Genomic DNA, 26,838 nt, shown 5'->3' with positions numbered 1-26,838 from the left:
TCTGAGGCCTCATTAGAAATGCTAATTGTTTCCTTCGGTAGCTCACACCAAAATATTAGAAAACCGACTCTCCTGGATTGGAGGACGCTTGGCTGCTCCGTGACTTAGGCAAGTGGCCAGGACGGTCCCCAGTACGTGGCCGGCCCGGCACAGCCCCGTCTCTCCCCAAAGGCCGACACTGGCCGGCAGACATTTCGTCCCGACAGGGGTCCTCGGCAACACTTCCTACCCCACTCCGCCGAGGAGACAGCGGGGTTCGGGCTGTTGGCCCAGGGCTGCGCAGCGGGAGGGAGGTCAACTCCAAATACCCTATCCCCGGCTTTCTTCGCGTCTCGTGTCTCCGCGGACGGACTTGGCTTTAGGGACCCCCGAAGACGGACTGTAAAGCCTCCCGCCAGCCCTCCCCGGCAAACGTCTCAGCGCTGGCCGGAGACTCGCCTCCGAGGACGGCGAGGTAGGGCCGGGGGGTCTCAGCCGGGCAGTGAGCCGGGAAGCCCCAGAGTAAAGTCTTACATCAGCCTCCCCACGTGCAACCCGAGGGCGGGAGGAAGTCGCTCCACTCCCCCGGGCTGCGCCTTTCCCCCAGCCTCCGCCCCTCCCGCCGCGCGTCTCCCCGCCCCGTCCTTGGTGCAGCCGCGGCCGCTGAGCCGAGCTGCGCAGCGCGGGACCGAGTGGAGCCGAGCAGCCGTCGCGCCGCGTCGCCGGTTTAAGCGCAGTTCGGGGCCGCGGCCGGGGGCGGCGGTAGTGAGGCCAGCGCCGCGCTCCAGCCCCTTTTCCCTCCATGGTTTCTCTCCGCTCCCGTGAGTAACTTGGCTCCGGGGGCTCCGCTCGCTGCCCGCACGCCGCACGCCGCCGGACACCGCGCCGCCGGCCTCTGCCCCGAGCAGACAGACCCCTTCCGACGGCCCTCGCTGCGCAGGCCGGAACGCCTCTCCCCCCTCCGCCCCCGCCGCGGAAAGTTAAGTTTGAAAAGGGGGGAAGAGGGGAACATGGACATGAAGAGGAGGATCCACCTGGAGCTGAGGAACCGGACTCCGGCAGCTGTAAGTAGAGCCCCCCTTCGGGTGCCCCCTCTCCCGATGACTTGCATGTAATGGTGGCCACCTGCGGCGCCCGGGCCGCGGATCCGCCGGCTCTGGCGCGGGGAAGGGCGCAGCTCGCGGGTTTGGACGAGGAGTGCGGACGGGCGCGGAAGGGGTAGGGAGCGCGCGGGGATTAACTCTTTGGCGCCCGCGGGCCCTCGCGGCCGCCCGAGGAAGGCCGCTGGGAAGGGGTAAAGCAAACTTTGAGCTCTTTGCCCGCCGGGGTCCTCTCTCGGACGGAGCGCGTGTGCTTGTGGCCGGCAGTGAGGGAGGGAGGTGGGGGTTGTGTAACGCTGGGAGCCATGTTTGCAGCTTCCCGGGATGCGCGGCCGGGCGAAGGCCCGGCCTGGGGAGAAGCCGCGCGGCTCGCCCCGGCTGGGCCCGCCGCCGGCTAGGCCGCCCTCCCCGCGCCCTAGGCCGGCCGGGTAAGGGGCGCGGGTTCTTCCGGTCGGGTCTCGCGGTGGACGCCACCTTGACCGAGGGCGGGGGCCTCGGGACGAGGAGGGGGCATTTTTCCTTTGAAGGGGGGCGAGAAGCCCCCTCAGGCGCTGGGGGCCCGAGCGGGCGCGGCCTGGCGCGTGGAGGGGGGGAGGGGCGGGCCCCGGTGGCGGAGGTGGCGTAACCGCCGCCCCTCCTGAGGCCAAGTTTGAAAAAAGGACGCCGTTCCCGCCATTTTTCAAGCCTAAAAATAAAACTTTCTCCCCCATTTCTCTCGCTCCCCTCTGGTCCCTAGGCCTTCCGTAACTCGGCCTCCCGAGCCGGTCCTGATCGTCCCGGGCCAGCCGTGCGGCGGCGGCTTCGCCCTCCCTCCTGCGCCGCGGCGGCGGAGCCTGGGGGCCCCTGCCCCGGGAGGCTGGCCCCTCGGTGTGGGCGGGCGGCGGCTCCTCGCGCCAGCCGGGGCGCGCCAGAGCGCCATGTTGGCGGGCGCCCGTCTCCCTCCGCCGGGTGAGCCGGCCCTGCCCACCCGTCTTCGGGTCCGCAGTTCCCCGGGACGAGCTCTCAGTCTGTTTTCTCCCGTCCCGCCGGGGCTCGGCTCGCACTGGCGAGTGCCGCGCACCACAGCAGCCGCCGACTCATCCCCTCGCGGGCGCGCTGCTTGCCCCCTCCCCGCTCTTAAAAGGGCAACGGCAGGCGCCGCCTCCGCCCGGGCCAGGCGCGCGGGGGCTCGGGCAGGCCTCTGCCCCCGCACGTGCTCGGGCAGGCCTGGTGCGGCCCACCGCGCGCCATCCGGGCGGCGGGGCCCCTGGGCGGCACTTGTGCGCCGCGGCTGCGTGTGCGGGGGCCAGGCCTGTAAGAACCTTCTCTTTCTTCTCGAAGTGGCGCGGCTTCTCGCCGCTGCCTTACCCCCTCCGGGTGAGTGGCTTACTCTGGCCGTGGGAGCCCCAGGTCTACCGAGACTGTGGCTAACAAGTTGCGAACTTGGAATCAGTCGACCAGGTCGAGGTTTTGTGTCCTTGCTTCCTAGTCCTTGAGGTCACCACCAAGGGGATGTGGGGCAGGCCCCACGATGGGGGCCGGCTGTCCCGGGGGGCGGTGGGAGCGACTCGTCCATTCCCGGGGTTTCAAGACTGAGGTTCAACGACGTGGTTCCCTCCGTCCCTCAGTCAGACATTTTGTCCCCGCCACGTGCTTGTGTATCGAATGGTTAGACGTCTTCATGTTGTAAAACTTGAAGAGATGTGTTCTCACTTTGAGCAGTGGGTAGTTGCAGGCTTTTCTGTTATTGCCACGTGGTTGCAAATCAATAGAAGGTGATGTAAGGAAATGTAGCCAAAGTTCCTGTAAGAAAAGTACACACGTGGGTCTTCAAAATGCTTTAAAAGCCAGAATTTGAATTCTGCAGAATGTGCTCAAACTGGGCCGAGCCCGGGGCGCACTCGGGAGAGTCCGGCGCTGGGAGCGCAGCGACGCTCCCGCCGCGGGTATGGATCCTGTATAGGAATGGCCGGTGCACTCACTGGCTGAGTGCCGGTCACGAAAAAGACAAAAAAAAAAAAAAGAATGTGATCAAACTAAAGGTCTGTTAGAATACTCGTTAAGAGTAGTATTGTTCCCTCTGGAAAAAACAACTGGTCCCTGATCCCAGTTTATGTTTGGTTGCTTGTTTTTTCCCCTCATATGTGAACTAATGTCTAACGGTGTATATAATATGTATTTGTGCAGGTGTTAATATTTCGAGTAATCAACTTAGGCCTCACTTCTATTGCCAAAGTAGGTCAGAGACGTGATCGTTTAATTAAAATACAATTTAAAAGTCAATTTGTCGATCACACTTTTCATGTGCTCAAAAGCAACAAGTGTGTACTGTACTGGACACCACTGGCTTGCAGAATCCACTGGTTTTCAGAATCCACTGGTTTTATTAAATAAATATTTGACTAACAGCAGTATGCTAGGGAAACCAGTGTGAACAAGTCAGAGTTGCCCCTTTCCTTCTGAAGCCCTAGAACCCGTTGGGGGTGGCGCTGGTGCCTGTTGCACTAGGCGAGTTAGAGGGGACTTTAGAGAGTGTCATGGGAGCCAGCCAAGATTGTGGGAGTTAAGGAAGGTTCCCACAGGGACTCTAACAGGCGGACTAGGACCAGTGATAGGTGCTCGGTTGGGAGAGTAAGCTTTGACCTAAAACCGAAGGCCTTTCAGGAGAAATGCTGTATGTAGTAGACTTTGAAGAAAATTTTAAGAGGACTTTGCCTTCATGCAAAACACTTCAAGGCAGATGAAAAGTTCCAAGATGACTCCTTTAAAATCAAACTTAGTCATGTAGTGCCTTATGTATGATGTGTAGGAAATACAGTGTACACCACAGCAGTTGGTAGTATTGTCAGCTCTTAGAGAGTAGGCTTGACTTCTGGGACCCTGCAGATGTCAGTTGGGAAACAGAAAGAATCCATTACCCCATTGAACGTACTGTTGTAGTGTGGACAAAATGCTCTGAAATACACAATAGTGTATCCTGTTGTTGACCTTAATGATTTTAAAGTCAAGTGAGATCTAAGAATGTTTGAGGAGGGTGAATGAGACTTTGTAAGGTGTTGTTTTGTGTAAGGCTATATGAGCTTTTATTGTGTGTATGGCTTTTGTTTTTGTTTTTATTCAGGGGTTTGAAGAAGATCTTGGTAACAATTATGTATTTACCGTCTCATGTTCTTTGGCCAAGATAATAGATTCAGTTTATCTATTAGTATATCGGTATTATAAATACAAGTATGTTCATTTCCCTAAGGGCTCATAAAGAAATATGTAATTTAATTTTTTCTAAGTCCAAAATAGTTTTTTTTTTTTTTTTTTTTTTTTTTAGATGACCGGTAGGGGGGATCTTAACCCTTGACTTGGTGTTGTCAGCACCACGCTCTCCCAAGTGAGCCACAGGCCGGCCCTCAAAATAGTTCTAATAACAGTGTGTCCTCATAGTGAGAAAAAATGGCCTAAGATGGCATTTTAAAATAATCTTCGTAAAGAGTGATAGTTACCGTTTAAAGGCATTTAGTGATGGTTACTATTTAACATTTTATAGGCAAAGATGGGAAATATTTTGTATTTATAAAGTTCAGAAATATTTTATATAAAATGTTGTCAGTTACCTCACTGAGAATAAATTGTACAGTGCTAGAGCATACCATATACATCACAGAAATTGGTGGTATTGTCAGTAAGGTGAGGACATGGACATGCAATAGCAAGATATACACCAAGTTTAGTTGTTTAGTTGTATTTCAAAATTGGAAAGGGCCGACCCCGTGGCGCATTCGGGAGAGTGCGGCGCTGGGAGCGCAGCAGCACTCCCGCCGTGGGTTCGGATCCTATATAGGGATGGTTGGTGCGTTCACTGGCTGAGCGCGGTGCGGCCGGTCACAAAAAAGACAAAAAAAAAAATTGGAAAAATATACCTGGTCTTCCTTATGTGAGGTTCTCATCCATCCATTACACTGAACATGCCGTTCTGTTATTATGAGCACCTTATTAACCATGAATCTGGGGACAGCTAGTCTTACTATTAGCTCTGTTTGAGTTTTTCATTCATTGTTAGAAAGCCAAGCAGTTCCTTCTTTTGGTTCACAGTCTATGCCCCTGTGAAATGCTGGTGTGCTATATGCTGGATTGTGACATTTCTTATATTATTAATAAGAGTAGTCTTTCCTTAATCTCATCTTTAAAAAAATTTAGATTTTCTTTAGCATGGTGTTTTTCTTTTTTGATTTTTTTCCTCCCAACTTTTGGCATCTACTGTTGTGTCTAAGGCATGTATGAGGTAATTTTGGGCTCAATCAGATATTCTAATTGGTTACATAGCAATTAATTGATTTTTCCCCCTTGTATAAGTAATACATCTTCGAAGAAATTTGGATGCAGATAAGCTGAAAAAAATAGCAGGTATAGATAAGCAAAAAGAAGAAAATAGGAATCGCGGCCATCTTACCATGTAGACATTCTGGTGTATAATCTATGACAAGGTTTAATTTTTTTTAAACTCATGTAACATGTACACTATCCTGTTGCCTTTTTTTTAAGTACAGTGAATGTTATTTTTCTGTGTTATTTATTATTTTACAGCCTCATTTTGAATGTCTGCATAGATCATAAGTTAGCCATCCCTTTATGTTATTTACAGGTTTTTTTTTTTTTTTTTTGCTGTTTTAAATAGTGCTGAAATGAAAATCTTGTAATGTGAATCCTTTTCTGCCAAATTACTTTTCCCAATGCTTCCCTTCTTTACATACCCACCAGTAGGATATGGATGTTTCCATGCTTCATGCCAACAGTTCTGCCACCTAAACATTGGAGAATCACTGATACAAATCTGTTCTATTGTCATTTTGAAAACATTCTTTTAAAAGAATAAGTAGGGTAGAAGGTTTGAACATTGGTTTAACTCAGAACGATGGAAATTGGTAGGGACAGCACGAAGTACTTGTCTTTGTACATTTTTGGATTATTTCACTCACTGTAATAGTAATAATAACATTATTTTTCTAATTAAAATAATTGATAACTCAATGATAATTCCTCCATACCTTTTCCCCCTCTTATGGCAAAAACAACTGTTATAATTGGGGAAGGTCACCCAGCCAGCTGGTTAAACTGATCTTTTTTTTTTCAGAGTAGCTGAGAGAGTGGCAAGTGAGAACAAGTTGGAGAGGATTAAAGAGGAAAAAATCACTTCCATCTTCTCCCCAGCCTCTATCGTCAATCCCCAGGGTTGTCCCCTTGACCTAGAATTTTATGACATATAATTTAAAGAAAGTTTTTGTAGACATTTAGGAATTGTCTATTTAGAACTTAAAATCCTTCGCGCGCCCCCGCCCCCATAGAAACAATGTTGTAAATGGATGTTATGTCTTCCGGTTAGTTATGAAAAGCCTATATTTGCCCACAAAATTTCCTTTTTTTTTTTTTTTTTAAAGATGACCGGTAAGGGGATCTTAACCCTTGACTTGGTGTTGTCAGCACCACACTCAGCCAGTGAGCGAACCGGCCATCTGTATATGGGATCCGAACCCGGGGCCTTGGTGTTATCAGCACCGCACTCTCCCGAGTGAGCCACGGGCCGGCCCAAAATTTCCTTTTTCAATGAAAAAGTAGTAGAAAGCAGTGCTGTTTTGCTTGTAACTAGAAAACAGATACGAATTAAATAGTAAGTAGTATGGATTTTTTTTAGTTTTTAAATGTTTACCTTGAATTCATGTTTGAGAAAAAGCAAGTTTGTTTGTCTAAAAGTTTAACTGTCTACCTTAGAACAGAAGGCCAGCTAACTCTGTCTTGAACCAGAGAGCTCCCTAAGTTGTATGCACAAATGTGCAAGTGCCTGCCCAGCCTTCCCGCCTTAGATAGTAACGCTGGGAGGACTTTGGGACCTAAGAATAAACTTGGGCCTTTCCCCCTTGAATTAGAACCTATGGCTTTTTCTGGATCTATATTGGGAGGCTGTGGGATTATATTGATCCAGTCCTACCCACTGTCCCAATCACCCTCTTCTACAGCTGTCTTCTTTGCGAGGCAGTCTGGATTCCTCATACCAAAGGAGGAATGGGGGAGAGAGGAGGCTGTGGGGGCCCATTCAGACCCCAGAGTTGATATCAAAGATTGTTTTTTTTTGTTTGTTTGTTTTGTTTTTTTGTCGTTTTTTCGTGACGGGCACTCAGCCAGTGAGTGCACCGGTCATTCCTATATAGGATCCGAACCTGCAGCGGGAGCGTCGCCGCTCTCCCAGCGCAGCACTCTACCGTATGCGCCACGGGCTCGGCCCTCAAAGATTGTTTTAAACTGAGGAAGTTTGAGATTCTACAAAGGCAGAAAGAAGCCTATTTGGAGCTTATCTGACTAAAAGCGAACACTTCTGAAAAATGAGGACTGACATAAATTCCCTTATTTGAAGTAGCTTTGCTCTCAAGTGTAAACCTACTGTAAATCCCCTCTCTGGGGTAGTTTTACCACTTATACCTGTATAGACAGACATTGTCATAAACTTTCTTATCTACTGTTTGTTTGTCTAAAAATTCTGTTTGTCTTTCCCAAAGAAACCTATTTGCTTTTCCCAAAGGAGTCTTTCCTCTCCTCTTCCCTTTTCTTTCCTGTTATGTATATAAACCCCAAATTCTAACCACCTGTTTGAGTTGATCATCACTGAGTATGTGCAATGCACATGTAGATAAACTTTTTCTCCTATTCTGTCTTTTGTCAGTTTAATTTGTAGGCCCCAGCCACTGAATCTAAGAGGACAGAGAAAAAGTTTTTCCTCCCCTGTGCCTTAAATGCTGCTTCTCTGCTGCTGAAACAATACCTGACAGCAGAACACCTTTTCCTCAACGTCTTATTTAGAACTTTAAACAGTCCGTTGATGGGGCTTTCAGCCATTCTTGGACAAAGCTGTAAGTGGGGCCCTCCCAAGGTCTCTGCTTTGTGCAGTAATTCCCACTCTGCTCTGTGCTTATTTCCCAGTGGCTAATCTTACTATGCCTCTGGAGAACTATTCTGGGGGTAGTACACTTCTCTATATCCTCAGCCTTCCCAGAAAAGTCAACAGATACACCTTTTTGCTTAGCCTAAATACAGCTGTCTGCCTTACTCATCCCAGTAAATTATATTGCCTCTTCCTGGTGGAGAAAATTAAAGCTCTCGGGTATGCTTTCCCTGATTTAAATAAAACTCTTAATCCAATAACAGAGACTCAAATGTTTGTATTCTTTCACCTAGCAATAGATTTTGAGGAAACGATCCTAAATATAGAAAAAAAAATTACATAAAAAGATGATATGGGGGGCCGGCCTGTGGCTCACTCGGGAGAGTGCGGTGCTGATAACGCCAAGGCCACGGGTTCGGATCCCATATAGGGATGGCCGGTTTGCTCACTGGGTGAGCGTGGTGCTGATAACACCAAGTCAAGGGTTAAGATCCCCTTACCGGTCATCTTTTTTTTTAAAAAAAAAAAAAAAAAAGATGATATGGCATTTATACTAGGGAAAATTGGAAATGTTCAACAGGGAGGATCATGAAGTGATTTATGGTATGTCCTGTATGTGTGTGTGTGTGTGTATATATATATATTTTTTTTTTTTTTTTTTTTTTTAAGAAAAGACATAAGTTTTATTATTTAACGTGCTGGGAAGGGGCAGAGCACAGGGGAAATCACAAGAGAGTGGTGTCCCAAATTCCACTGGGGGTTCAAAGCTTATATACCAGTGTTCATAAGATATCCATACACTTTAAATCCTTTAGTCATTAAAAAAAATTCACAAAATTACTTTAAAGCATTCTAAGGAATAACATTTTACCTCACCTAAGACTGGAAAAAATATACTATGCATTAATGTGGTTATGCTTATAATAGAAAGTTGGTCCCCTTTATATCTAAGTTTTCTCTGTATTTTATCATCATCTCAGTCCCCTGCAATCCTGACACAAACCCCTATGCAATACTACTGACAAACCTGTGACTTTTAATCTCTGTTTTTTTAATAGATCAACAATAGTCACGTTATTGAAACTAAGGTTATGTAGAAAAGTTCTCCAGCCTCCCACTTTCCCTCCCTGTAGACATTATTACTGAGAGATTTCATGTACATATAATAGTGAATGTGTGATACATCACAAATGATAACATGTTACACATACATTCTGAACGTTTTTCATTCCACAGTGTGTCCAGGAAATGAGTCCCTTATTGATGGACTTTAAGTTGTTTTCTAGTTTTTTCTATCTTTTTTTCAATAACTTCTCATGCCTTATTGTCTTAGTCCACTTGGGCTGCTATAATAAAATGCCTTAGACTGAGTAACATAAAATTTATCACTCACAATTCTGGAGGCTGGGAAGTTCAAGCAAGATCAAGGCACCAGCACATTCAGTATCTGGTGATAGCTAGTTATCTGCTTCAAAGATGGTACCTTCTTGCTGTGTCCTCAGATGGCAGAAGAGACAGAAGAAACTGGGGCACTCCCTTCAACCTCTTATAAGGTCACTAATCCTGTTCAGGAGGGCAGAGCCCTTATGACTTAATAACCTCCCCAAAGGCCTCACCTCTTAATACTATCACTTTGGGTATTTAGGTTCCATCATATGAATCTTGCGGGGATACCAACATTCAGACCATAGCAATTACTTTATAAGCCTTTCTGGGTGTTTGAAACTAATGCTTTAGCTTTGGGTACGCTCCTAATTCCCCTTAAGTCTCCTTTGCAGGACTCCCCCAAAGTTCTATCCTTGGTCCTCTGCCTAGGAATTCCATGCTTTCACTACTACCTCTCCCTTATGATTCCCAAATACAGAACTACAACCCAGACCTCCCCTGAACTCTGGACTCACACGTCCAGCTGCCTGTAGATATTTTTACCTGGACATCCCATGGAAACCTTAAACTTGGTATCCCACATGGTTCTCATTACATTCCCCCTCGAAAAGCTGATCCTTTTTTATTTCCATCTAGGTAAATGGTTCCCAGTTCTCTAAACCAGAACCTCAGTTCCTCTCCATTATCTTCCTTACCCAACAACTAAACCTGCTAATTTCAACTCTTTAACATCTCCACATACGTACCCCACCCTAATTTTTTCTTGATTTCTGTTCTGCTGTTTAATTCAGTATACACATTCTAACTCACATTTGAATGTTCTGTAATAGTTTTTGATGACCCATCACAGTGGTTCAAGTGGAATTTTACCACTTGAGAGAAATGTCTGAGAGGTGATTTCACTCAGTAAATTGGAGAGCAATATGACTAAGACTCTAAATCTTCCTCACTTAGCTTTTGGCATATTAGTGTCATTTTGTATAACATTTTGGATTCATTGTCAGAGTCATAGAAAACCTTCCAACCCAAAAGGGAGCATCTTAATTGTATTGCAGTATACTGCTTAGGTGGGTGGATGATTGCAGTAGACCTTTTTTTTATTTTAATGGTTTGTTGGTTTTATGCTTTGCTTTTTTGTTTTTTAATAGAGAATAAGTGCATGCTCGTAAAAACAAACTTAGTACAGATATAAACAAAATAAACAACAAAGATCCCTGATATTCCCCTACTCCCTTTCCCCAGAGGTTACTTTCTGAGCATTTACTGTGTCCCAGGCACTACTCTACACCAACATCATGAAGTAGGTACTATTATCTCCACTTTATGGGAAACTGAGGCACAGAGAGGTTAAGTGACTTGCCATCAGTCACACAGGTTCTAAGCGGCAGAGCCAGGATTCAACCCCAGATATCTGTCTCCAGAGCCCAGCTCTTGTCACAGTGGAGCCCTTTGAGTTTTCAGATGTGTTGATTCCCTCTCAGAAGAGGGAAGAATGGCACAGGTATCTAGGTCTAGAGAAAAATGGAAGGAAGGAAGGAAAGAAAGAAGTAAAGTTATAATAGGCCTGTGTACATCCTGAATTCAGGGCTTTTGAGGAGGAAGTAGACAGGGTAATGAGAAATGGTAAGGCACTTAGAGTATTGTGGGTATCGCTGACTCCAAATCCGTTTCCGGGCCAGTCAGTGGCTCACTTGGGAGAGTGCAGTGCTGATAACACCAAGGCCACGGATTTGGATCATTTAAAAAAATAGAAAAGAGGCTGGCCCGTGGCTCACCCCGGAGAGTGCGGTGCTGATAACACCAAGGCCACGGGTTTGGGTCCCATATAGGGATGGCCGGTTAGCTCACTGGGTGAGCATGGTGCTGACAACACCAAGCCAAGGGTTAAGATAAGTAAGTCATCTTTAGATAATTAATTAATTAATTAATTAATTAATTAATTTTTAAAAAAATCTGTTTCCTTCTCTGTAAATGGGAGGGGAGTGGTGGTACACAGAATAAGGAAAGGAGTAAGGACTCCAGAATTGATAGCAGTTTACTAGAGTAGCTTCACTGGATTTTGTATGGGAGGATGAAGAAAGACATCGTTACCAGCTCCTGTTCTCTTCAGAATATCAGCATCTCCCTTCCATATACATGCTTGATTGATGCTATTGAACATGGTAGATTCACTACAAGAATGCTTTTGTGGGGCAATTAGAACTGTAATTTGCATCACTGTGAGTAGATCAAAGCCTGATAAAAAGTTGTGAGTTTCAGAGTTTCATTCTTGCCACAGAGCAAGAATGGGGGTAGGGATTATCATGGTAGATGTACACAGTAGATTGTGTAAATATTTAATTATTTATTAAATAATTAGTATTCAGAATCCTCAGAAGTGAAACCCTTGGATGGATTTGAGTTCTGAAAAAGGCTTTATGTCCTAAAAAAGCAACCTAATTTAGTGTCTAACATTTCTGTCCCCCAGAAAGATCTTTCTCATGTGTAACCCATATTGATCTTTGTTTTGAATTAAGGGCTCTTGCATTTTGATTCTTTCCCAGTGTCAAGATAATCATGGTAAAGATAATAAAACCAGAGTTGGAAAGTGTGTTAGTGCAGAAATCTCTAGCAAGAACCTCTTAGTGATCTTAACAGGAAAAGTAAGGCTTTCCTCTTTTCCTGTGGTCATCTCCTGGGCCTTAAGGTAGACTCGGCCTAAAGGGGCATCTCGTTCTACGTTTGCGTTTAGATAAAGCTGCCTTTTGGGGAACAAACTTTGGAAAAGGCGTAAGGGGGATAGACTTCGTTCACTTACACCTTAAGAACTATACTTTCTGTTTCTGGAAAATAAAAGAGTGTAAATATGCTGTGGAATAACATTGCATCTATGAATCTATTAGTATATTGCTACCAAAGGCCTAATCATTTTTAATTTAATTATAATTGGTCTAGGTTTAAGTAAGAGGCTTCCTCATGCGTGGGTGTTTTTGCAGGGTATTTATGGTTAGAGTTTGTTCTTTGTTTTCTACATATTTTTCAGCTTGTCCCTTTTTTTCTTTGTTATCCACAGGTTCGAGAACTAGTGTTGGATAATTGCAAATCAAATGATGGAAAAATTGAGGGCTTAACAGCTGAATTTGTGAACTTAGAGTTCCTCAGTTTAATAAATGTAGGCTTGATTTCAGTTTCAAATCTCCCCAAGCTACCTAAATTGAAAAAGGTAAGTGCTTTTTTCTTTAGCAGTAAAAGGTAATCGTCTGGGAAGGGAAAATGTATGATTTTTACCTGTAAGGAAGCATTTAGTGTAGCAGAAAGCACATGGCCTTTGGAACTGGGTAGGTATGGGATTGAATTCCAGCTCTGTCATTTACTTGATGGGTGATCTTCTGCAAGTAACTTAGTCTCTCTAAGGCTCAATTTCCTCACCTGTTAAACTGGTGATACCACTTGACCTTGCAGAATTGCTGTGATGTTTGGAAATTATGCATGTTGGATACTCAGTAAATAGTTATGAAGCACAATTGTTTTGTTAATAATTTATTTGTAATTGTTATAAATTTATTATTATAGTGTTAACTAGATTTTGTTCTTAGTATGATCTGGTTCAGGAACTACAGGTGCCTCCCACTCTTTGTGTTTTATGTCTTTTGACTAAGGGTGAGTTTAGTACAAGCTTTCAAATTTAGTCTATGATAATGCAAACTCATTATGTAATTCTTAATAACTAGGAAGTTTGAAATGTGTTGCGATTGACTGGAAGAATTCAGTGTAACAAAGCTCTGTATTTTCCTGTCCTAATTGATGGCCCATTGTTAGTGCTTTACTGGTCTAATTATAACCAATTCTCTATCTCCTCCAATTCTTCCCCCTCCCAAAATAGTACTCAACACTCAAGAAAAGTGTTTTCTCTTGTCCTTGCACATTTAACTGTCACAGAGTCCCAGAATATCAGAGTTGGAAGAAACTTTGATCCTCTTACACAGCCCCTTTTTTTGTAGGCACAGCAGCAGACCCAGAAATGGTGAGTGCTAGAGCCAAAACTAGAATCCATGTGTCCTAACCCAGTATCTTTTTTATTACATTAGGAGAATGTGTGGTTATGTAAGTTTTGTAGAATTCTACACTGTTCCAATATTCACTTTCTTAGGAAACTTAAGTTATCTTTAGGAAAGGCATACATAGAAAGACATTTATAATCAAATTAGACAAAGGGCCAGTAAGTTGTTCTTAGAGATTGCTGTTGTCCTGAGAGGGATTTGAGAGGGTTTTTTTATTTGGTTTGGTTTGGTTTGGTTAAGTATGTGAATTAAAAACTGGAAGTGTTTATGCTTATTTGCCTTGACTAGGTAATAAATGCTCAGAGAGCCCTCATGAGTTTCAGGTGACATTTCTGATGAGATAGAAATGTCCCCTTTCTAAAGATGTGCTTCAGAGATTCAAATATAATCCTTTTATATTTGGATGGGTTATCAGTGATAGTGGAAGCTCTGATTAGCCTAGTTAAACATTGGATGGCTTTTTTGCATCTATTTACATTAACTTGATACTAGCAGATCCCTAGTTTGTGTTTTGTGTTCTGTTTTCCTAGCATCCTAGTATATTTTCTTGAATCACTATGGTCTCTGTACTATCAGACTTATACAGAAAAGTCAGCCTACCAGTGATCTTTTATATGGGGGCTTTATGAAATCTTTCTGAAGTTTTAAAACATTAATCACTCCCCTTATAGGGCTAATGAGGGGGGATTATACTTAATGGCAGATTAGACGTTCTCATAGCTGGTAAGGGTTTTATTTTCTTTGTGCTCCAGAGCACAGACAAGAAACAAGTACTCAAAAAAAAAATACTTATACAGATGTCACGGGCTTCCTTAAGTTACATGTTTGCTTCATTTCAAAATCAGTATGCTATTAAATGCTTTGGATTGCCTTGTTAGCTCTACTCTTTAAGATATTCATGTTGAAAGGGCTGTGTATAATATTCTAACCACATGGTCTAAACAGACTAAGAAAAGTGGTCTCTTTGAGTTACTGAAATCACCAATAAAGCTAACATTTTGAATCTATTGATTACAGACAGACTTGTATTTTTAAATCTAGACCATGATTAGGTGTTTGACTGGAATATCCTGTTGGAAGGAAAAAAGTGTTTTGAAATGTTGAGTTTTTCTCTTAACTCCTCAGCAGCTGACTTGAGTTGTTTTTGAAAGTTCCTCTGCTCTGCATCATGAAATACGTTTCATTGCATGCCAGAAACTTACAGGAAGTTGTCGTGCTGTGTTCATAGCACAGTGAGGAGGGACATAGGTTCTTATGAAGCTAGCCTGCCAGGCTTTAAATCATAGGCCCAGCCCTGTAACAGCTGTGTGATGTTGGGCAACTTACACAATCTCTTCGTGGTTATTTTCCTCATCTGTAAATGGGGTAACACTAGTAATTCTACCTACCCCATAGGGTTGTTGTGTGATCAGATGAGTTTGTGTCTTTAAACAGTGCCTGGCACTTAAGTACTATGTAAGGGTTAGGTACAGTTACCATTGCTCTTGGTACTACATAGAGAACTGGAACCAGCTGTGTGGCCTAAGTTTTTTCATCTGCAAAAGGAAGAGCTTGAATTAAATGTTCTCCACAGTGCTTGCCAGGCTCTGATTCCTTGTACTCTAAAATTGTAATCATTGGTGAAGGCTCATTCCTTCATTGGGACACCACATGCCTGTGCTACTTGACCTGCAGCTAAGAAATTAGAGTAGGTTCTTAAATACAGGTTTATGCAAGAAGTTGCCTCAGGGAGCTGGTTTCATAAACTTGAGGCTGTTGCCCCACTCCCTTTCCTGAGGTCATGGAGCTTCTTAATAGGCTCCTTTCTGGGGCCTGTCCCACTCCTTTGGCCTTCAGAGATACATTCCCCTGTGGCTTCTAGATGTAGAGCCCCATAGTGTATCAGCACTGTCCAGAACCAGATCAGGTTTCCAGTGGGCATTGCCAGCTTTGCTTGGCACTCAATAAGCTGCTCAGAATGCATGGATCATTTACCCTTTCTGGCAGGTATAGAGTATTACAACTTCTCAAAGAATTCTAATTTGTTTTGATCCACTTTTCAGGTAAGAAAATGAATTCACCGATGTTAGAGGCCAGTTCTCAAGCAAACTGTTATTAGCAGCTGGTTAAGAAAACACAGCACTTCTCACCCTATCCTACCACTCCACCCCCCATGTTGCTGGAATCTGAAAATTACTTATGGATTTAATCAAACAAAATTAACATACGTGCCCTAATTGAAAGAGGTATCATTTGATCTAGATAAGTACTTGTTATTTATAACCCCTTAATGATGTGGTTTCTTTGTGTGTATTTGTGTGTGTGCTGTGTTCATTTTTCTCTTGTAGCTTGAGCTCAGTGACAATAGAATCTTTGGAGGTCTGGATATGTTAGCAGAAAAACTTCCAAATCTCACACATCTAAACTTAAGTGGAAATAATAAACTGAAAGATATCAGCACTTTGGAACCTTTGGTAAGTATTTGAGAATTTGGAAACTAGGATATATTGGTCATTTTCATTTTCATATTTCTTTATAGTGGGGGAAATGATTGGGAATAATAATTAATTGAGAAAGTGGTGTTTTTTTACTTTTTGTAGGAGCCCTGATTTTAAAGACCAGGGCCTCTCTAATTACATGTATTCCTGCAGCTTTCTCTCCCTGCCTAATATTGTGGTGGCTGCCTTCAAAAGGGGAATTTCTAGATTTAGGGGGATTTTTCTGTCCTTTTTAAAATTTATGTATTGACTGTAGCCTTGAAACATGTCTCTTTAAATGTCTTTCCCCAGACTGTCTAAACTGTTTTGTACTTTTAAACTTTAACAGAAGAAGCAATGTATGTTCGGTGGCATATCTGAATTGTAGGTGGAACAATCAGGGACAGCTCCAATAAGTTTTAGGTCTTCTAATTCATGATCTTGTGCTATAGCTGGATGACTGTTGTCTAAAGTTTTGCATGGAAACCCCAATATCCTCCTCAGTCTTGCATATTGGGATAAACTATGAAAAGCTAAGTTTAAGTACCACTTGGGTGATAGACTTGCTGTGTGACCTTGGGCAAATCGCTTCTTCCCTCTGGGCCTCAGTTTCCTCATTTATGAAGCAGGGAGGACAATAATCCCTGCCTTACTTACCTCACTTAGGAGTTCTGAGAATAAAATAAGGTAATGTACTTACTTTTCTTTGTAAGTTAGGAAGCTATACTAATGGGGGTCCAGTCTGTGTGGAAGTTGTAGTGGCTAGAAAAGAGCTCCTGGAGGCAGGGGTTAATGCAGGGTGTGGGGTAAGCCCTACAGGCTGTGCTTTTGGGGAGAGGATTACGCAGCAGATAGGGGCTAAATTTGAGGATCCAGAAGAACAGAACCCAAGAGGAAAAAATTTTTTTCTCTGTTGTCTATCTTTTCTGATGTCACATATATTAAAATATGTGGATTTCACATTACTTGTATACAATCCTTTTTTGATATTTCGGGTTAAGATGGAGTTAATTTGAGGCTTCTTTTAATGAAGAGGATTTTCTGCCAGAATTGTAGGGTCTTTTCCTTCCTAATCAATAATTGAGACTGTGCTCCAGTGCAGACCTAATTGGCTTTTACTGAGTCTTTTTATTTTTACATTTCATTAAGCAGACCATATTTAAGAGGTGGAAGCTTGGTTTTTCATCTTTGCTCTGTGAATCTTCCCCCTACCCTGCCTTTTTTTTTTTTCCTTTTCTTTTCTGTTATAGATATGCCCAGATACTCGGGCTCCCTCATTTTTACTAGTTCCCTTTTTTGCCCCTCCAAACCAACTCTCATTTCCAATGTTTAACCAGATCCTTTATTGAATTATGCTGTATTCAAAGATACTAATATTTGCCCATTGTATCATCATATAACCCAGAGAAGAGAGAATGACTGTCCTCTTTTTAGAGATGAAGAACAGAGTTTAGAAACCTTAAATAATTGCTTGGGATAAATGGCAGAGGAGGGGTTCAAATCCAAGTCCACTGTTCTTTCCACTGCCCTTGGGACCTGTTCTACTCTTTCTACCTAGAAATTTATTCCATACCCAGATTTTTCTAAGCTGGGAATAAGAATGCTTTCCCGGTAAGATGGGCTACACTAAGCCTTTGTTTATTGGCTAATGACAGTCCTATTAATTCTGGGTCACTACAAGCGTAGGAAACCATTCCTTTTTTTTTTTTTTTAAAGAACAGAGTACCAGGCAGTACCTTTCCATGCTAGGTGACTGGCTATTGCCTAATAATTCTCACGGCCACCTGAGTCCTCTTTGGTCATAAGAAGCCTTTGTCAGTGTTGTAGCACACAGAGTCGGAACATAAGCAAGTAGTGTATGGAGGGTTGTTTTCTTGAGTGTTCCTGATCTGGTCAGTAAATGTATGAGGGCCTTTTGGTGGCTGTGAAAGTCTCAGTCTCCCAGGGCAGTGAAGGATGAGAAATAATCTTTATTGTATTTACAATTTTGGGAGAATCTGTTATACCCATACACTATGCTGGGTACATGCTATCTTAATTAATTGTCAAAAAACAGCTCTACAAAGTGGATAGAAATAGCGTAGCCCTTATTTATTTATTTATTTATTTATTTTTACACTGAGGAGGCTAAGGCTTGGGTGAGGCTGAATCCCTTGTCCAGAGTCACACACACTCTGTGGCAGAGCCACAGTGCTGCACACCAGGGCTATTTGGAAAAGCCTGAGTTCCTGCCATTCTGCTATACTTGCTGTTCAGATTCCTGGGGATATTAACTTGTAATAAAGTAAATCTAGAGGAGAAGATGAAGGGGGGAAATGTTGGGTACATTTTGACTTCTGAAAGTATTCTTCAGTGGGGAAAAACACCATCCTCATCCTCATTAACCACATACATTTTGAACACCGTCTACTTTGAGCCCAGTTCTTAAAGTCAATGCAATGATTGTGAATGCCTCTGCTTACTACAGGGACATTAATCGAGAGACAAAGAAGGCATCAATTCAAACTTCCTTGGACACCTTTTTTAAAGAGACCTGGGCCATCCAAACCATCCCCCAAAGCCCTTCTAAATTCTAAGAAGGCAAGCAAAATTATTGTTAATAATGTTTAATGTGTATTATGGCTAGCCTACTAGCTTAGGTCAAATTTCTAGTATGGTAGAGTTGTAATTTTTTTAGCAGTATTTACACATTACATTGAGATCCTGAATAATCTGTGTATAGTGTATTTTAAAGGCCCTTTGGACCTTAAAGCACAATTTTACTACTTTAAACAATTCTAGAATACTGCGATAATTTGGGGGTTTTTTGTTGCTGTTGTTTACTTGCTTTCCTTTCATTTTCTAGCATACTGTTTGGTATGTATGAATTATGTGATGATGGGTGCTTTTGTCAGGAAGTAGCCAGAAATCTCACAGATTCATATAGTTTAAGAAACAGGAGAGCCTTGGAGGCCCTGGAGGTACTGGAATAATCAATAAAGCTAGAGAAAGGGCTTTGGGCATTATAAAGCATTAGATAAATATCAGAGGTTGTATGCATTATTATGCACCCATTCCTAGGAAATAATTTTGAGATATAAATGGCTTATTCCTTTCAGTGAAGAATTTTTAGACTGAACCTCTTTGGGAAAGCTACCTGAGTTTTCTTATGGCTTTATCTTAGCTGGTGTAGAGTCAGCCTTTGTGAAGAGAAAGCCAGTATGCTAGCTAGTTGTCTGGGGTAGTATTGTAGCATTTTTCCCTCTTTGGCAGGAAGTCTAAGCTGGGCTTCTGGAGGTAAGGGCCTGCCCAATAGGGAACCTAATCTGAAAGTTACATGATACAAAAGCAGTTCTCCCTATAAATAGAGGGCCTGGGGACAGCTTTCTTAAAATGTCATGGAACTGACATGCATAAGCTTGTTATTTGATCCACAAACTCTTGGATCATTATACATTTGTGTTTTGAGGAGTACAACATTTGCCTGTTACTGTAACTGCTCTGTGTTCCCTGCCTGTCTGTGTGTTCTCAAGGGCTACTCAGTGAGAATTAAAACATGTGTAGGAACCTCTTCCTTGATCAGGAAGATGAAGATTCTTTAAGTGCAGGGCTCAGCATCAGATAGTAGATATATCAGGCTTTGTAGACAATATTGTCTCTGTCACAACTACTCAACTTCGCTATGGTTGCACTAAAGGAGCCATACATAATACATAAACAAATGAGTGTGGCTGTATTCCAGTAAATCTTGTTTTACAAAAACAGGCAGTGGCCCAGAATTGGCCAGTGGACCATGGTTTGCCAATCCTTGCTCTAGAACTCAAGATTTCTAGTCATTTTGTATCTCCCCAGAATTGCGTAGATACAGCAAGTCCTGAAAGCAAGGTTTTGTTTTGTCTGCATTTCTTCCCAGGTCCTTGTGGATGTTGTAATAGCTTTCCCACTAAAGCATCAAAGTCTTTTAAGCACCAACATTTAATTTTTAGAACTTATTTTATGCGGAGATCTTCTTAATGTTTGTTTGCGTTTTTTTTAGTGCTTGTTTTCTTAGCAAATACCAAGCCTCTTCTTTTGATTCAGAACCGTTAAAAGTTACATTTATAAAGCTGTATAGTCATATGCACTGCAGGGCTTATTGACCCTATTCTAAAAGGCTCCAGGCTATATAGTCCTTCACATTTTGTGTTTACTTTCTATAGGCTACTCCTTCTACCTATAAGGGTTTGCTCCCACTTCCTGTTGCTGTCTCCTGACTTGCATGTAATAGTAACTCTGCCCTCTCAATCTCTTAATTCACCCTTAATAAAAATTTGAAAGATCTGGGATAGAAATACTAGTACACTGATATAACAACAAATGAAGATCTGAGTATGGACATTTTCCTGTCTATTTTGGCTACTCAGAAAAATTTTCTTGGGCCAAGTTTTTAGATCTTAACTGTTTTATATAGATGAAGCTGATGGTTCCAAAAAATTAGGAAGGTATGGTAAAACCAGAAGAATTTTACATCAGAAAAGTCTGACAATCAAGTCAATCTTTTTCCCAAAAATTAAGAAAGAAAAGATTGTATTTCCTAAATTTCAACTGATCCCCCGTCTTTCCCCAGGCTATATTGATTCCCAGTTTCCCTGAAAATACCTGCATTGCCACACTTTATATTTTATTATATTCCATCTTCTAGTGTTTCACATCTGTGTCCCCAAGTGGAATTCTAAGCTACTTGAGACTGAGGACTATTATAAATCTCTGAATTTTCCCATATACTAGCACCTCAGAGGATTAAAGACTGCTTGAAACCCAGCAAGTTCCTATTGGCCATTTTATTACTCAGATGTTAAAACTTAGCTTCGAACTAAAATTATTAAAGTATCTGTGCCTCAAAAGGACATAGTTGTCTGGGAGAGTAGATGTAAGGAGAGAGGGACTAGTTAAAGTCTAGTAGCCTAATATAAAGATTGCAAAGGACTTGATGTGTTTTCCTATGTAGAAGGCTGAGTAGGTAACAGCTAAGTGAATACAGAGCCTAGAATTTTACCTCTTCAGGAGATGGATTTTGTTGCTTATGTTCCTTTGGTTTAGGAGTTTTGTTTTGATCCTTTTCAGAAAAAGTTGGACTGTCTGAAAAGCCTGGATCTATTTAACTGTGAGGTTACTAACCTGAATGACTACCGAGAGAGTGTCTTCAGGCTTCTGCCCCAGCTCACTTACCTGGATGGCTATGACCGAGAGGACCGTGAAGCCCCTGACTCAGATGCTGAGGTAGATGGTGTGGATGAAGAGGAGGAGGATGAAGGTGAGTGGACTCAGCATCCAGTGAACTTGATTTCTTACTTTCAGTGGTCCTGATAAAAGTTGCTGAATGTTCTTGCTATTGAGAAAATTGTCTATGCATGTAGGCATTTCATTAAATTTGGAACTAGGACCTCTATTTAATTTTAATAAACTCCTGGGACATTGAAGCCTTAAAATGATTCAAAATACAGTGAAAGTGGTTTGTTAGCAAATGATCGTTCAAATTTGTAGCCTAAAGATTATAAGTCTGCTTCTGTTCAGCCCACTGAAGAACTCATAGGGTACTCAAAAAACCATGGTCTTATGTTTCCATACCTTTCTCCTACTTGTCCCCTTTCATAGTTACTGCCTACTTGTCCTTACAAACTGAGCTTTGTTGGCACCTCCAGGAAGCATTTCCTGATGTACACAGCTAGCTTAGGTTCCTGTGCATACTAGACTACCTGCTTACTTGCTCTTACAGACTTGCCACTGTGCTATTCTTAACTCTTCCTACAGTGCTACAATTATCTTGTTGGGTAGACACTGTCTTTTATCTCTATACATATGGCTTGGCACTTAGTAGGTACTTGGTATATATTTATTATAGCCAGATGTAAATAAAATAGCTCTCCTGCCTTTGGTACATGACTGGAGTTTAAGAAGGTAATGATTTTACAGTATATATGTTAGATTCCAGTTTTCATTAATAAGGGAAATAATCTCTTGTCATACTTTGAAGTTAAAATATTGTTCTCAGTATTTCTGGCAGTTGATCAAGGGTTTTTACATAAGTTACCTTTTTTTTTTTTTTTTGGCTGCTGGCTGTTTGGGGGATCCAAACCCTTGACCTTGGTGTTATAACACCGCACTCTAACCAACTGAGCTAACCAGCCAGCCCCTTATACCAGTTATCTTTAAGAATCTTTTTATATATTTTTTACCCAAAATATCCCTCCTGATTAACTTGTGTTTTCCTTGCACATGGACTCATTTTACTCTGAGTCACTCTTCTTAGGACAAAAGGTTTCTCACCTCCAAGTGGCTTAGAGGAAGCAGAGCAATTAGTTTTCGTATCAGTCAGCACAAAGAAAACTTGGTCTCAGAATTCCTGATGTGGCTGGAGTTCATAGTATTGTTACATTTTAAGCATCTTTTTTCTTTAAACAGTAACAAAATTGACTCCTTTCTTGTCCTTGGAGCTTATTATCTACTAAGAGAAGAAACATTTTTAAAGAAAAATCATAATTACAAGTGAGCAAATTGTGCTGTAATGGAGAGACACCAGGCGCTCATGTGAGAGCCTGTAACCTGGGATTAGGAGGTCTTGCAAGACTGCCTGAGGAAGTGATCTTAACTAAGATGCAAAGGTTGAGTCTGAATTAGCCAAGCAGAGAGGAAGGGAAGAGCATGTGGAGGCCAGGAGGCAGGAGAGAGCATAGTGAGCTTTGGGACCTAGGAGAAGGAAGAACTGCTATACTAGAGGTCAGCACCTAGTGGTGTGGAGACCCAGCTACCTCTCAGCCTCCTATCCCCCGAGTCACAGGGTTATCATGGGTGTCTCTCAGGTTCCTGATTTGAGCAACTGGTTCTGGTGGAATGTTACCCAAGAGAAGGAGCATGATTTTTTTTTTTTTTTTTTTTCCCCCTCAACTTTTTACTGTGGGAAATTTTAGTCATTGACAAAGGTAGAAATAGTATTCTTCTCATCACTCATCTTCAGCAATTAGTCATTGCTAATCTTGTTTTATATGGACAAACTCCTATCTACTTCCCCCTTTCTGTATTATTTTGAAGCAAATCTCAGATATTGTAACATTTCACTGGTAAGAATTGTAGTGTGTATCTGGTCCACCAGACCTCTAGCCTTTTGATTTTATGGGACTCTCTTGGACAGAGGGACTGGGCTTTGCTGTACTTGGAAGAAAGAGGATTACTGTGGTTCATGGTCTCCCCTGGTGTTGGTGCAGCCCAACATTTGTCCTCTGGGTCAGCCTATACCTCCCCACTACCTTAGCAGATGTGCCCCATGGAGCATCAGGGGTATTTAATTAATTCCTTTTTGGACTATTTTCAGAAGGAGAAGATGAGGAAGACGAGGAGGATGAGGATGGTGAAGAAGAAGAGTTTGATGAAGAAGAGGATGAAGATGAAGACGAAGATGTAGAAGGGGAAGAAGATGAAGATGAAGTCAGTGGAGAGGTCAGTACAACTGTTTTCTGCCCTGTGTTCTATATCTAGTCACAACAAAAGTGTGGTTTTTAAAAGTTCTCGAAAGAAAAGGGCCTTCGGAAGAAATCAGTATACTTGTAATAGACTCATATTGTGAATCTGATTGATTTAGCTTTCGTCCCCCTTTTTATAAATACTAAATGGAATGCCTACTGAATGCCATCTGGATACAGTGCTTGGCTCTGCAGGGTAAGTTTTGGCCTTTTAACTTTAGAAGGAAGGAACACATTGAGTATTCAGTAGGGTGAGAAAACTGGAAATGTTGAGAATTTATGGCATGTCTGTTCCTTCATTGTATTGAAGGGAAGTTTATGTTTATCAAGTCTGAACTTATTCTTATGTATTCAGTTTAATACAGTAAATATATTGTATACCTACTATGTTAAAGAGCTGAGTGTGTAAAGTTAAATAAGAATGTTGTCCTGCCCTGAAATAGTAGGTAATCTAGTTTATGGGAAACTCAATAATACAATATCTCTGAGAAAGTGAATGCTATAGGAGAACAGGAGAAAAGAGGGGAACTTGACTTTGACCCTCCAGGAGATTTGGGAAATGGGCAGAAAAAGTTAGTTGTCATCAAAAAGCATTCTGTCTTGTTGTATAAAAGTAAGGTTGAGTATTTGTATGATCTCATGTGTGAAAGATGACATTAAGGTCCTGAAATAAGCTTTACAAGAATGGGAATATAGGAAAAAATCTTTGTCCAAACCTGCTTTGAAATTTTTTTAAAATCATTTCTTGAATTATTCATGAGTTGTACACTAATTATAAACATATCTGGCAGATAAACTGTTTACTTCTGAAAAGTTTTTGTTTTGTTTAAGAAAATTTTAAAATTTAAGCTCGTTAAGGAAAATCAGCAGAACTTCAGTACATTAAAAGAAGAAAAAAGTAATGCTTTCTCCTTGATATATCATTACATTTATTTGTAAAGTTTTTTGGCTTTTATTGTATTTCTCAATTTGGCAGTGTTAATCTAATAACATTATGCTGTTAAAATTCTTTAGGAAGAAGAATTTGGACACGATGGAGAAGTTGATGAAGATGAAGAAGATGAGGATGAGGATGAGGATGAAGGTGGGTCTGTCTCATGCATGTACCTGGCCCTTCAAAAAAATTAGATGAAAACTTCCATTATTTAGAATTTGATACCACTGAGAAGAAAATAAAGTGCCCTTGACCCTAGTGGTCTTCACACGCATGCACTTGTATAGCTGTGTCATCTGTGCTGGCGCAGCCCTCTGCTACCATAGCAATTAATAGTACCTGAGGGCAGGAGGCCTGGTCCATCCTCAGTCCCCATGTTTTAAATGTGGGTTTGACTCCATGATTTGGTTTACTGCCAAGCATGAGATTTCTGTGTTTGGAGTTCTTTCATAAAAAGGATTTAATAATTGAATCGTAATTTTTCAGGATATACAAATAGTGCCTTTCCAGTTTTATCAGTATTATTTCTTTCCAACAACTAGTACTACTGAAATAGCTGCAGTTTATTTAATGCTCATTAAATACAGATTCTTATGGTTGTTTAGGTCTCAGGAAAACAAGATGTTAGCTGTGCTTTCCATTGGTTCATATTTTCTCAGCATTTGCTCTATGCCCCATACTGGACTAATTTTACACTGGATATTACTCTGGTTAGGGCCTGGTCACTGCTTTCAAGAAGCTTTTTGGAACATAGATTTAGCTAATTTCATTAAAATAGCTATGAATTTTTATTAGTTGTAAAAACAGAATTCTGTATGTCTCTGTCTCAATACATAAATATTAAGAAATCCGTTTTTAGTTAATGTTAATTTGCTACAATTTGAATTTTAACCATGTTGTATGCTAACTACTTCGTGTGTCTCATTTGATTCTCAGAATAACCCTTTCAAGTCAATATCATTGTCCCCATTTTACAAAGAAACAAGGCTTAAAGAGGTCATGGTGTGCCCAAAGTTACTTATAAACAAGCGTGGCTCAAAAACAGACTAGCTAACTCCAGAGTCTTTACAATGCATTTTAACAATTGCTAGATGTCTAATTGTTGGGGCCAACAAATTTAAGAAGAATAAGAAACATTGGGAAGAAAACTTAAAATCGAGAAAACTGGGTTAACTTTGCCATGTGAGTTGAGGTGCTGCAATGCATTTTGCCCTTCTTGGCTCTGTGGTCACCACTTATACTTGCTTTTAATTAGTGCCTCTTAGTAACTGTTAAATTGATCAAGTTTGCATCTTTTATCAGCCAACCATCAAAAATTTGTCATTTCCTCCATTATCAATAACCTAGGTAAAATATCTTTCCAATGGTCTCAAAGCCCATTTGTGTTATTGTACAGAGGAGGAAGAAAGCGGGAAAGGTGAGAAGAGGAAGAGAGAAACAGATGATGAAGGAGAAGATGATTAAGACCCCAAATGGCCTGCAAAAACAGAACTGTTCAGTATTGGTTGGACTGCTCATGGATTTGGTAGCTGTTTTAAAAATAATAATAATAATAATAATAATGGTAGCTGTGATACAAACCCCAGGACACCTACCCACCCAAAGAGCCAAAGAATAGTTCCTGTGACATTCCACCTTCCTCCATTTAGTCCCTCTTGGTAATCCACCACCAAGCTTGGGGACTTCACCCCAACAAAATTGTAAGCGTTGTTAGGTTTTTGTGTAAGACTCTTGCTGTAGTGTGGATAGCTGTGATTGGTGAGTCAACTGTCTGTGGCTACCAGTTACACTGAGATTGTAACAGCATTTTTACTTTCTGTACAACAAAAAAGCTTTGTAAATAAAATCTTAACATTTTGGGTCTGTTTTTCCATGCCTTTTTTTTTTTTTTTTTTTTTTTTAGTGAATTTTACATTAGGACATATTACGTGACAACTGCCAAAAAAGTATTTTTAAGAATTTAAGTGAAATAAACACATTACTCTTTGGCAAAGTCTAGTCGTATGCTTACATTTTAAAATTAGACTCTGTACACTCATGTTAAAACTATACTAATGAACTGGTTTCTTTTTTTATATATATATTAGTGGGTTATTGAAGGGAAATTTACAAGTGTGTAAGATCTTTGAGCATTTAAATCAAATTCTTTACAACTGGGAGTAAATGAGGTAGATTTTTAAAAAATAATGTTCACAATTGAATGCTCTGGAGCCCCTGAAAACCAGTAAAATAATGTTAGGCTCAAGTAATAACATTAATTGAGAAAAAAGGATAGTATAAAGGAAAAGGCCTTAACCACAGTTTTGGGAGATCTGAATTCTAGTTCTGGCTCTGTCACTGTGACCTTGCATTGCCCTCTGGGTCACCTCTCAGTCTGTAAAATTGAGGGGGTGTAACCAAATGGCTTCTGAAGTCTCTTGTAGTGCTGATGGTCTGTGACCCTTGCTGACAGGAAGGTCTGGGGGAAAAAATGGGTTTTGCACAGAGGCTGAAACGTAGGGTTTGACTGACAGGTGAACAGAGTATGGCTTGTTATCAAGACAGGCGTGCTAAGGAGGAATGACATG

General features: G+C 41.7%; 1 protein-coding gene across 2 annotated transcripts; it reads left to right on the top strand.

Moving 5' to 3' along the window:
- Positions 1–656: 656 nt before the first annotated feature.
- ANP32B (acidic nuclear phosphoprotein 32 family member B) lies at positions 657–26,139 on the top strand. Of its 2 annotated transcripts, none has more exons than XM_063082127.1 (7): positions 657–1,043; positions 12,419–12,568; positions 15,734–15,859; positions 20,945–21,134; positions 23,190–23,314; positions 24,352–24,421; positions 25,668–26,139. In XM_063082127.1, the coding sequence occupies exons 1-7, from the start codon at positions 990–992 to the stop codon at positions 25,733–25,735; spliced, it is 783 nt and encodes a 260-aa protein (XP_062938197.1). In that variant the 5' UTR covers positions 657–989; the 3' UTR covers positions 25,736–26,139. The 2 variants fall into 2 exon arrangements, with proteins under 2 accessions (XP_062938197.1, XP_062938196.1); XM_063082126.1 differs by having other exon boundaries at positions 25,619–26,139.
- Positions 26,140–26,838: the final 699 nt, after the last annotated feature.

This window comes from Cynocephalus volans, chromosome 17, assembly GCF_027409185.1.
Source record: "Cynocephalus volans isolate mCynVol1 chromosome 17, mCynVol1.pri, whole genome shotgun sequence".
NCBI classification, from domain to species: domain Eukaryota; kingdom Metazoa; phylum Chordata; class Mammalia; order Dermoptera; family Cynocephalidae; genus Cynocephalus; species Cynocephalus volans.
The sequence above is the reverse complement of the archived record's forward strand: the minus strand, read 5'-3'. Positions and strand labels throughout refer to the sequence as shown.

What these genes read in the sequence shown, in the direction of transcription:
- ANP32B (XM_063082126.1), top strand. Translation starts at nt 990, where the DNA reads ATGGACATGAAGAGGAGGATCCACCTGGAGCTGAGGAACCGGACTCCG. An exon ending in TCAGCACTTTGGAACCTTTG is followed by an intron (nt 15,860 to 20,944) that starts GTAAGTATTTGA and finishes GATCCTTTTCAG; the next exon opens with AAAAAGTTGGACTGTCTGAA. An exon ending in AAGATGAAGTCAGTGGAGAG is followed by an intron (nt 23,315 to 24,351) that starts GTCAGTACAACT and finishes AAAATTCTTTAG; the next exon opens with GAAGAAGAATTTGGACACGA.